At 36.0% G+C, this 12,741-nt stretch overlaps 1 protein-coding gene across 1 annotated transcript; it reads left to right on the top strand.

Annotated features, from left to right (window-relative positions):
* Positions 1–9,102: 9,102 nt before the first annotated feature.
* Positions 9,103–12,429, top strand: LOC126768331 (putative ATPase N2B). The gene is made up of 7 exons (XM_050486351.1): positions 9,103–9,645; positions 9,719–9,913; positions 10,061–10,302; positions 10,569–10,743; positions 10,880–11,029; positions 11,155–11,271; positions 11,598–12,429. The coding sequence occupies exons 1-7, from the start codon at positions 9,253–9,255 to the stop codon at positions 11,721–11,723; spliced, it is 1,398 nt and encodes a 465-aa protein (XP_050342308.1). The 5' UTR covers positions 9,103–9,252; the 3' UTR covers positions 11,724–12,429.
* The last annotated feature ends 312 nt before the right edge of the window (positions 12,430–12,741 follow it).

Raw genomic sequence — 12,741 nt, forward strand, 5'->3', positions numbered from 1 at the left:
TGTTATTGATTTATAATCAATATAAATAAATCAATAACCAGGAATTTCCCATTTGCGATTCTTGATCGATAAGAAAGTAGGTTATAATAGATATGTTATGGGTTTTTTAGTATATTGTGTGTTGTTTGTAATCTCTTTTATCTCGTCGCATCCTTGTCATACAAAAATAAAAAGAGGATGTCACGATAATGCGTGATTGCTGATTGCAATATATTATGCACTTATCGCATGAATGCACTGAGGACGTCGATTTCAATTTGACCACATCCTCCTTTCTCAAGATATTCTCATTATACTGGCAAATTGGCGTCATTTTTTAAATCTCTTTCAACAATAAGAACAATTTTATTCATCTTCACTTATGGTAAGTGCATATACTTACATTTTCTTTGACAAATTGTTAGTTATTGCCATCGACAAACATATGATCAGTATACAGCTTAAAGTTATTTTATACTTGTAAAAAACTCACTTCGAAACAATCTGATATTACTCATTATGTAAATATAACTAAACATACTCATGATTTATAATGTTTCATTTAAGTTTTCTCAGAATTAAATCATTTTGAAAGTTTAATCAGGTAATTTCTCATGATTTCGCATATAACAGATTGTGGGTTTATTTTTAAAATTAAATTATAATGTGATGATGTCCTAACCGATTATAGCGGCCTTTTTTATGTGAGACGAGCCAACTGCGTCCTTCACTCTACGAATTCTACACAACCGGAAAAAACTTAGTGCAAAACCACTAAAAACAGAATATCTTGCATGAAAGCCCCAATAGCTTGTTATTGAACTGACAGTAGGCCCAGGATCTCGGGATCTGTAGCTTATTTTTTTATATAGTAGATTGGCGGACGGGCATGTGATGGTAAGTGGTCACAAACGCCCACAAACATTGGCATTGTAAAAAATGTTAACCATCGCTTACATCGCCAAAGCGCCACCAATCTTGGGAACTAAGATGTTATGACCCTTGTGCTTGTCATTACACTGGCTCATTAACCTTTCAAACCGGAACACAACAATACTAAGTACTGTTGTTTTGCGGTAGAATATCTGATGAGTGGGTGGTACCTATCCAGAGGTTCCACAAAGCCCTACCACCAGTAGCTTTATAAACTAGCTAAACACCAATTAGATAATTTAATATATACGCCAAATAATAATGAACATACCTAAATTTATAACCATTATTTTGAAAAATAAAATGTTGTGTAATATCTTAAAGCATATGCTTAGAATTTTATTTCCATATATTATACATATATATATTTGTGTTATTTATTTTTATACTTTAATATTCATAAAGCAAGTTGCATTGTTGTAGCGGTATCCATTGTGTATTGTTTGATAACATCTTCCCGTTAGTAGATTGATATTTTGGTACTTTTACAAATTATTATCACAATTATCGAAATACATATACCTATATTTAAAAATCTTACTATTAATATACTTTTAAATCAGTGTCGATGTAATTATAGGTAGGTAGTTAGGTACATTACGAAACCATCACATGCGTCTTTGGTACTAAGCTTTGTTGAAATAGTCAAATAAATTTACATAATATTCGGAGGTTATCGTTGTATACTTCTGCAGATGATCTATGTAAATTATATACCACATGCATCCCAAAATATAGTGAACATAACTTTGTAGATCGATAAAACTTTTGGTCTAATTTGCAACGAACTAACGCCTTTTCTTATTTATACAGATAAAGCAACGCCACTCCTGCCTCTGAAATGGAGTCATATGTGTGTCCAAATTTAGTAAACGCACCGTTTACTAAATTTCCATTTTATTATCATAATGCTCCAATAAATATGTTTTTACTTCAGAAAGTCACCAAACACCACATTATTGTAACACTTTGTTATTAAAATATAGTGATTATATAATTTTGGCCTCCAATGCCTGCTGAAACGACAAGAGATGAGAGTTTTCCTGTAGTTGAAGCAAGCTGTGATTTAATAGATCCTATTCCTAATAAATACTTATAATAATTATTCGAGTGTAACATAATAAAATTGATCTGAGAATGATTTTATATACCGGATCCGAATATTTAAAGTATTTGGAAGCAGCAAGTCTGGTGTGGACCGTTGAATCGGGACCCAAAAATTCAATCCCACGGTATGAACTTCATATATTTTGAAGAATAACTAATTTATAAGGACACCGTATTAATTAGTCACTTTGCTGTGGGACATCTTATAAAAAGGGATTATAATATTATCATTGACTCTCTCGTTGGTCTAGTGGCTAGATATAAGGCCACAGACCCGAAGGTCCTGGGTTCAAATCACAGGTCGGGCTAGTAAAAAGTTATTGGGTTTTTTTGAACCACTCGAGAACCTTAGAAATGATCGCAATTTGCCTGTAATTACTCAGAATACCTTCATTTCCGCTTTTAAAAGGATTAACCTCATTGAATGCACTTGGAAAAGCACCTTCAAGACAACATCTGATGAAAATATGACAGAATAGTAGCCAGACTATGAGAATATAATAATTATAGTACTATTGTTGAAATGTCATCCCAACTTGTGGCTGCATAAGATTTTAATTAGTGGGTAATATACTTTAGTCAAATGAGCCGATTTTACAAAATAAGGCGAGATTTGTAGATTATAAAATAGACAATTATCATTAATATTAATGATTTATCGGATGTGAGCGAGGATAAGGAAAACTACAAAATGCCTGGAGTTGAAGCTTAATTCATTAATTAGTTTAAGTTATAAAGTTTATTATTATAAAATAATGCTTAAAAATAATCATTATATGTATTAAGTACCGATAAAAAATATTTGTATATTTATTTATCTGCTGACAGTACACTACTACTAACACATAACTATGTTAAAGAATGAAAAAATAAATAAACCACCGAATCTCGCTGTGACGTGTGTCAATCTCATATTATTCAATTTACTAGGGCGCCTCACTGCAACTTCTTTAGGAGTACTTCAAATACACATAAATCAAATCGAAAGCAAGGCATTTCCGAAGTTTAAAGATGTTTTGGTAGTTATACCTATCGTCGATTCAGTAAAACCCATTGTGCAAACTTATCGCTGGATTCCGATTCCGCTTGAGGAAAAAGTACAATACAAAATTAATGAGTTGCACACAGATATAATAGAAGAAGTCAAAGGCCCATCTAGTTGGGTTTCATCTATAGTTCCTTTTGTGAAAGAAAATGGCGACATTCGTATATGTATCGATATGCGACGCGCTAATACAACGCAAAAATCATCCGTTGCCGACTATGGATCAACTATTATCAAGAGTCAAAGATGCAAAATATCTAATTTAAAACAACATTATGAGAGATTAAAAAAAGTTATGAAAATATTGAAGGAGCATAATGTAGTACTTAGAGAAAACAAATGTACGTTTATTGTGAAAGTGATTTATTTTCTAGGCCATGAACTATCTGGAGAAAGGGTAAATACATATCCACTACTGAAGATTTTAGAGCCCCTGAAACTATTTCGGAGCTACAGAGTTTTATGGGCTTAGTTAATTTCGTGGGAAAATGGATTCCCCATTTAGCAACAAGAACAGAACCACTAAAAGAAGTACTATGACAGAAATCGGGAAGAAATATAGATATTCGGGACTACTGAAGAGAACCTCAACAAAAATCTTTTAATAATCTTCAATCGGCACTCATGAATCATGAATGTTCCTAAATTAGGTTATTACAATCTCCATGACAAAACTTTGGTTATAGCCCATGCCAGACCGGTAGGTTTAGGTGCTGTGCTTATACAAATTATAATGAAGGAACAAAAACTATTTCATGCGGTAATAAGACTTTAAGCCTCTGTGAACGACGCTATTGTCAAACTGAAAAAGTAGCGTAAGCGTTAGGCATTCGAACATTTTGATATGTTTCTGTATGGAAAAAATTTGAAATAATAACGGACCATAAGCCATTAGAGGTAATATTTAGTCCAAAATCAAAGCCTAATGCCCGGATTGACATGTGGGTTTTAAGGCTACAATCATATGATTTTAATGTCAAATATAGACCAGGAAAAACTAATATAGCAGATCCACTTTCAAGACATTGCAAATTGGCCACAAACCCTAAAGCAATATATGACGACTACGTCTTGAGTATAACAGAGATAGCTAGACCTACGGCTATACCACTACAGGAAATCACCGAGTGTTCTTATCAGGATTCTGAGATACAAAAAGTAAAGGAAAAACTTTATAACAATAACTGGGATGAAAGTGTTAACACGTATTAGATATTCCAGAATGAGGTCTGTTCTCACGGCGATTTTCTTTTGAGAGGAACGAGGATTGTGATTCCCACAAACTTAAGAAACAAGTGTTGGAAGCTGCTCACAAAGGTGATCCAGGCATCGTCGCATTAAAAAATAGACTAAGAACTAAAGTCTGGTGGCCGAAGTGCGATAAAGATGCTGAAAATTGTTGTAAAGCCTGTAAAGGATGCACCCTGGTCTCCGTTTCGAACCCCCCAAAACCTCTAAAGCGGAGGGAGTTGCCAACTGAGCCTTGGGTCGACACAACCGACTTAATGGGGCCAATACCGTGTGGGGAATACATATTAGTACTAGTTGACTATTATTCTAGGTATAAAGAAGTTAAAATATACCGGGCAATAACAAGCGCAGAAATAATTAGCCATTTAAAAGATATTTTTAGCAGACTTGGTAATCCTGTCTCCATAACTGCAGATAATGGTCGGCAGTTTACAAGCGAAGAGTTCAAGACCTGCTGCACTGAGGAACATCAAAATCTTTAATACCATTCCCTATTGGCCTCAACAGAATGGGGAGGTCGAACGCTAAAACAGGGATATACTAAAACGGCTCAAAATTTCCCAAGCTGAACATGAGGACTGGAAGGAAGCTCTACTGGAGTATATGATAATGTACACCACACACCGTAACAGGAAAGACTCCTTCAGAGTTATTCTTCCGTCGTCATTTCCGAGACAAACTACCTATGCTTCAGGATATGTCATATACAGAAGATCAGGAAATGAGGGATAGAGACAGACAACAGAAAGAGAAAGGAAAAGAATACACATATAAAAAGAGATAAGCTTCAAACTGTAAACTAGTTGCAGGTGATAAAGTATACGTCAAGAGCATGACAAGAAATAATAAATTGAGTTTGAATTACGACCCTGCCCCTTACACTGTAGAATCGAATAAGAATCAAGAAATGAGGCGAAATGTAGTACATCTAAAAAGGGTAGAAGGACAATCAATCAATCAATCAATCAATCAACAGCCAATCGTTGTCCACTGCTGAACATAGGCCTCTCCCAAGGTGCGCCAAAGCTCCCTGTCCTCCGCCTTCCGCATCCAGTTGGTGCCCGCCACCTTCTTAAGGTCGTCGGTCCACCTGGCTGGAGGGCGCCCTACGCTGCGCTTGCCGATTCGCGGTCTCCACTCTAGGACTCGTCTGCTCCAACGGCCATCGGTCCTACGACATACGTGACCAGCCCACTGCCACTTCAGCCTGCTAATTTTGCAAGCTATGTCGGTGACTCCGGTTCTTTTCCGGATAATCTCATTTCTGATCTTATCCTTCAAAGATACTCCGAGCATAGCTCGCTCCATAGCACGCTGAGCGACTTTGAATTTGTGGACTAGTCCCGCAGTTAGTGTCCACGTTTCGGCACCGTATGTCATGGCAGGTAAGACGCATTGGTTGAAGACTTTCGTCTTCAAACATTGCGGTATAGACGACTTGAGGACTTGACGAAGGTTGCCAAATGCTGCCCATCCCAAGCGAATTCTTCGATCGGCTTCCTTCTCGAAGTTGTTCCTACCGATTTGTATAATCTGTCCTAGGTAGGTATATTCACTAACAACTTCGAGAGGTTTCCCCTCGACGTATATCGGTCCCGGCACGACATGCCTATTGAACATGACCTTGGTCTTGTCCAAGTTCATGCCGAGACCGACACACCGGGAAGACTCGCCTAGGCTACGCAGCATTTCGGTGAGTTGTTCCAGCGACTCTGCTATGATGACGATATCGTCGGCAAATCGAAGGTGTGAGATGTACTCGCCGTTTACATTGACTCCATACCTAGTCCAATCCAGCGTTTTGAAAACGTCTTCCAACGCGTTGGTGAACAGTTTCGGGGATATTACATCCCCCTGTCTCACCCCTCTGCGCAATTGGATCGCCTTCGTCTTACAGTCCTGGAAGTGGACAGTCATTGTAGCGGCGTTGTACAGACATCTCAGTACCTCGATATATCTCCAATCGATATGACATCTCTGCAATGAGTCGAGCACTGCCCAGGTTTCGATGGAGTCGAAGGCTTTCTCGTAGTTCACAAATGCCATACACAGCGGCTGATTGTACTCTTCGGTCTTCTGCACAATCTGCCGAACAGTATGGATGTGGTCCACGGTGCTGTAGCCTGATCGAAAGCCGGCTTGCTCTGGGGGCTGGAACTCGTCAAGTCGTCTGGCGAGACGGTTCGTGACGACTCTTGAGAACAGCTTATACACGTGACTCAGGAGGGAGATTGGTCTGTAGTTTTTCAAGAGGGTTTTATCACCTTTCTTGAAAAACAGTACCTCCTCACTCCCGCTCCACGTTTCCGGGGTCTTGCCATGTTGGATGACGGAATTAAAGAGGCTTGCTAGCTCTTTCAGGACCGGAGTCCCGCCTGCCTTAAGCAACTCTGTTGTGATTCCGTCATCTCCCGGAGATTTGTTGTTTTTAAGCTGTTCTAGAGCCGCCCTAATCTCTCCTTGGTCAACGACCGGGAGCTCCTCGGAGTAATGGCGCATAAGAGGGGCGCGCTGGTCATCAATACTGATTCCCATGGGTTTATCCGATCTTGAAGAGAACAACTGCCCATAAAACCTCTCTACTTCTCCGATAATCTCAGGCCTAGAGGTAACGACCCCACCATTTTCAGTTTTAAGTTTTGTCAGACGCGGCCTCCCAAACTTGCGAGCGAACACTTTCGATCCCCGATTTTGCTCAATCGCAGCCTTGATGGCACGGGTATTGGAGCGTCGGAGATCGCGTCGCGTCAGCGTTTTTATTGTTCGGTTTAAGGCCTTATCTGACAAAAACGATGGTAGTTCTCGTCGTTTTCTCATGAGCTCGAGTGTCTCAGCAGAGAGTTTTGGTGCGTTGTCTCTTCTCTGTGGCGGAAAACACTTGCGGGATGTGTTTTGCAGTATTTTGACCAGCGTGTCGGTTCTCTCATCAATGCTGCTTATGGTTTCCAACGCGGTGAATTGATTTTGAAGTTCCATTTGGAACTTTTCGGAGCCTTGAGCAGCTTGGAGCATGGTAGGTCGGAGAGTAGACCTCATCATTCTCGATCTTTCGGCTTTTAAGTTGATATTTAGAGTGCCTCGAACCAAGCGGTGATCACTTCCGGTATTAAACCTGTTGATCACTGAAACATCTCTAAATATGTGCCTTTTATTCGAGATGATAAAGTCTATCTCGTTCCTTGTCACGTTATCGGGGCTTCGCCAGGTCCACCTCCTCTGAGGCTTCTTTTGAAAGAAAGAATTCATCAAAAAAAGCCCCTGCGCTTCGAGAAAGTTTACCAGCATTTGCCCCCTGTGATTTCTGCAGCCCAAGCCGTAAGGTCCGACTTTCGATTCACCGCTATCTTGTACTCCCACTTTAGCATTAAAGTCTCCCATAACAACATTGTAGTGGGCCCTCGAGGTGTCGTTGAGGGCCTTTGCGATGTCCTCGTACATCGCTTCGACCACATCATCAGAGTATGTCGAAGTTGGCGCATATACCTGTACAACCTTCAGGGAGTACCTGTCGGAAAGTTTTAGGACAAGGTACGCTACCCGGTTCGACACACTACTGATTTCCACAATGCTGCTAATGAGATCCTTTTTGACTAGAAAACCGACACCACCCTGGGAGAGGTTATCACCTTCGCGGAAGTAGAGTAAGTTACCGGACTCTAGAGTTATCGTGTCCTCCCCCTGTCTTCGGACTTCAGATAACCCCAGTATATGCCAGTTTATATGACTTAACTCTACTTCTAATTCGGCGAGGTGATGGTCCAGCCTCATCGAGCGTCCATTATACGTTGCCATTTTCAGTCGTTTTATACGGTAGCCTGCCGTGAACCGGTGATTCTTAGCACCCCCTGCCCTGCCGATACCGCGACCGCTACCTTGGTCGGGCCTAGCGGGCTTGCCGGTAACTGGGGGCCTTTTTTTGGGCGCATCTGCCATTTAGGGAGGTGGTTTGCCCATACTCGCCGCGCTGGGCAGGCGTGTTGGCGAGCGCAGTAGGGGGTAAGATGTTTATGGGAGGGGGGACGCTGCTGCCCATCCCCCCTTTTCCCCGTCCCTCAGTCGCCTCTTACGACACCCACGGGATGAGATTGGGGGAGTACTATTCTAAGCCGGTACTCCACGGCAATGTCAATGGCATGTCTTAAAGGATAAATATAGTGATAAGAATAGTGATCCCAGTGATTAACCGATTGAAGAGTGAAGTGGGGATTCAAATTAATAACCATAATAAAAGACCAATGGAGATCAACAAAATGTAATTTCAATTTTCATGGATTTAAAGTATATTAATAAACTGATATTAGAAATCCAAGTTTATTACTCATATCATTCCATTTAATATTTTATATTTACAATAAAGAAGGGATGTAGTATATACCCATCTACAATAATATATTAATTATATAATATAAATATATTATATATAGTCTGTCATCTCGAGTGACACACATCACGGAGCGCGGGAAAATACAATAATACATATTTGTGATTATTGGCGCGAAGTGAAGACGGTGTGTGGGCATAGCGAGCTGATATAAAATATAATAAATCTTATTTAGTTTGCAATACCGACCTTACGTCGTGAGTTAAAGCGTGAACATTACACATATTATTATTATTGTGTTATAACTATCGTATTAAATAACAAAAGTTTTGCGGGAACAAGTGATTTTTCTTTTGTGACATTTAAAGTGTTATGTCATTAAATTGAAGTTGACGTTATTTTGACAAATAATAGTTGTCATTAATGACACATACTAATAATCCGATGATATAAAACAGCTGTATTTTAATTTTAACTAATATTATAAAAGTTGTACTTCTTGAATAATTATTTAAGATCAATAAATACGATGTATGTCGACTTGTATTAACCTGTCAAATAAATTTGTACTTATGTAATAATTTTATAAATATTTGTGAATAGGTAATTCTTCATAATGTTTCCAAGAAATTCTTCTTTTCAACTGTCATCTTTAACTAAAAATAGTATGAGATGTTGTTATCACTGTGCAAAGTTTATATCTTCTAAAGTTAATGAACAACCTAATGCAAATCCTGGCCCATGGAGTTTGTACTCAGAAAAAGTAAACAATGGTGTCCTGAGTAAAGATTCCCATCAGGAAATGGTAGTGCAACATTTACAAGAAATATTCCAAGAAGTATCAGTTTTTCACAGACCTGTTATACAACCAAGATTAGGAGAATCCTTTTTTAGTATATTTCGAAAAAAAGAACCGCAAAAAATAATTGCACCAAAAGGGCTGTATATTTATGGAAGTGTTGGTGGTGGAAAAACAATGCTAATGGATCTGTTCTATGAAACTGTTCCCGTATGTTTACTAAAATTACTTTGACTATATTTAATAATTAAGTATTTATAATTGAAACATTTTTTCTTTCCAGATAAAAGAAAAGTTGAGAGTCCATTTTAATTCTTTTATGTTAAATATACATGCAAGAATACATGAACTCAAAATCAAATCGGGTAAAGGAGCAAGTTCTTTTAGAGATGAAGGATCTAAACCATTTGATCCTATTCCGCCCGTAGCTGCTGATATTACTCAAGAGTCTTGGCTGATATGTTTTGATGAATTTCAGGTTTGTCTTTATATTATTATAAACATATTTTTGTACCATATTGTTTGGTTGAATTTATAGATATTTGAATTTTGTTTTACAAGATTATGTTGTTCTCAAACAAATACATCAAATATAAACAAAGATTTGATTAATAAATATTTATAGGTTACAGACATTGGAGATGCTATGATTTTAAAAAGACTATTTACACAACTGTTTGATAATGGATGTGTTGTTATAGCAACTAGTAATAGGAAACCTGATGATTTGTATAAAAATGGACTGCAGAGATCGAATTTCTTGCCATTTATACCAATTCTTAAAGCACATTGTAATGTAATACAACTAGACTCTGGAATTGATTATAGAATAAGGGGAACTGGGAATAAATATGGAAAGTATTTTATGTGAGTATCAATCTACATCTATGCTGAGAAACAAGCCACACAAATATTAAAAATTAAGAATTCTTTATTTCATCTAAAAAAATAGTTGTCTATATAGTTTGAGATCATTTTAAATTACATAATTCTAAATTTAGCATAGAAATAAATTTTAGTTATAAATTATAATAACTTAATATAAAATTATATTTTAATTATATATTTATATGGCATCCAAATAACTGAACTACCTTTGAGAAATGAATGTCCCTACATTTTATATTTTACAGAAACAGTGAACTAACTGCACATGATAACAGTGTAGATACTTTATTTAAGTATCTTGTATCAAAAGAGACTGATACTGTGCGGGTAAGAGTGATTAATATACTGGGCAGAAATGTAAAATTTGCAAAAACATGTGGACGAGTTCTGGATTCAACCTTTGAAGAGTTATGTGATCGAGTAGGTTTTTAATTTTATATAATTATTGCTTATTCAATTTTAGCAAAATTTAAGTTCAGCTTTATTATTATAAGTTGTATGTAATTTTTAGTTGAAATATTTCTTACATGTAATTTATGGAATTTTAATTTTTAAGCCTCTTGGTGCTAGTGATTACCTCATTATATCGAAAACGTTCCATACGGTGTTTATAAGGGAATTACCTCAATTATCAATAGTAAAACATAGATCGCAAATACGAAGATTTATAACACTTATCGACACGTTATATGACAATAGAGTTAGGGTAAGTGCCGTACAAATAAGACAGTTTTATATAACACATGAGAATTAAATAAATCTTATGTTATTTACGTCGGAATGACAATTATCCTTACTAGCTCTTTTATGAAATACCTAACATTTTTTTAGGTTGTCATTGCTGCTGACTGTGATCCAAAGTCTCTTTTTAATCTCGATGATGTTAAAGATCAATATGGGGATGCTGATAGAGCACTAATGGACGATCTAAAAATAACGAAAGACTCGGTATGTCAAATACAGTCATGTTTTAACAGATAATTGTCTTACCTTTGATCTTGTTGTGTATATTTATGATGTTACTTTTTAACTTCTTTTATATTCCATATTATACGTGGGTATTATGACGAATTGATAAAAATCACTAAAAGATGTGGGTGCCAATCTCTAGGCCCTATTACCCCCTTGGGACTTGATCTTCGTAAAATCTGCTCCTTGTGGATGCTTATTCAAATATTTAGTATAAGAAACATGTCTGCCGAATTTCAAGTTCGTATTTTTATTGTTTTTGATTGTTGTTTATGGTCTCAATCATTTCTAATTTGAATCTTCAGGACGATGCTAAGGCTGCAATATTTACTGGTGAAGAAGAAATGTTTGCTTGTGATCGATGCCTCTCTAGGATTATGGAAATGCAAACAGACGAATATTGGGAGAAGTGGGGGAAACACATAAATTAAATTTGTTTGTGTAAATTGATAACTAAATTTTTTATCTATTTTGAATACTTGAATATAAATTCTAATTTTAATTTATTAGTCCTGACTGTTGTCAATTATTGTTTATTAGTATTACTGTTGTTTGAATAGATAATTGAGAAATTTACAAGCTTTTGATGTACATTTGATGCTGCTTCAATATTAATATTTGAAATTATTTTGTTATTTGGGATTTCCACAATATAAATTTATATATCTGTATTGTATTCATTGTTATATATCTGTACTATAATATAAAACCAAAAGTAACCTTAGTAGCTATAGTTTGCGTTACTCGCAACGGGCAACTAAATTTTATCCAAATATAATTGAAAGCAACAATTACAAACTGCTGTAGTTACAAATATATTATGTTTTTTTTAATAGGCAGTTTTCTCGGCCCCATACTTTGTTTTTCCTCATTAATGTGGAAGTTTTTTTGTATTACCTTTTGTACAATATTTACATAGATAATATTTATTTTAATACAAGTAACGAAACAATTGAATTTAATATGTATTATTCTTTGTATCTGTATACATTATTGCAACTAATTTAGTGTCGTGTGATATAGAATGAAGAATATGCTTATTAATTTATTAAGTATTCTAATAAACCTATAACAATGTGGTAATCCTTTTTTTAGTATTTATAATATTGTACAGTTAGACAAACAATGAAATACCCAAAATAATTTATAGATAACACTAAACATAGTTATGTAACTTTAATATATGTATATATATTATATTTAAGGTTCTTTAGAAATAGAAACTGTAATTATTTAATAGTACAAATGTAAACATATTCATTGTTCAGTATTAATTAGCATTCTTCATTTTTTAGTGTTGCTATTTACAATTTGCTAGAATACCATTAACATTTGTAATTACCGTTTATATTGTTATTAAACTTTTAATAAAATATTTTGATTATTTATTAAATATAAATCATAACTATAATCATACAAATCATTTACCATAAGTCCTTCAATTTTGTG

Source organism: Nymphalis io, chromosome 5, assembly GCF_905147045.1.
Source record: "Nymphalis io chromosome 5, ilAglIoxx1.1, whole genome shotgun sequence".
Taxonomy (NCBI): Eukaryota; Metazoa; Arthropoda; class Insecta; order Lepidoptera; family Nymphalidae; genus Nymphalis; species Nymphalis io.

What these genes read in the sequence shown, in the direction of transcription:
- LOC126768331 (XM_050486351.1), top strand. Translation starts at nt 9,253, where the DNA reads ATGTTTCCAAGAAATTCTTCTTTTCAACTGTCATCTTTAACTAAAAAT. An exon ending in TATGTTTTGATGAATTTCAG is followed by an intron (nt 9,914 to 10,060) that starts GTTTGTCTTTAT and finishes AAATATTTATAG; the next exon opens with GTTACAGACATTGGAGATGC. An exon ending in TAAAAATAACGAAAGACTCG is followed by an intron (nt 11,272 to 11,597) that starts GTATGTCAAATA and finishes TTGAATCTTCAG; the next exon opens with GACGATGCTAAGGCTGCAAT.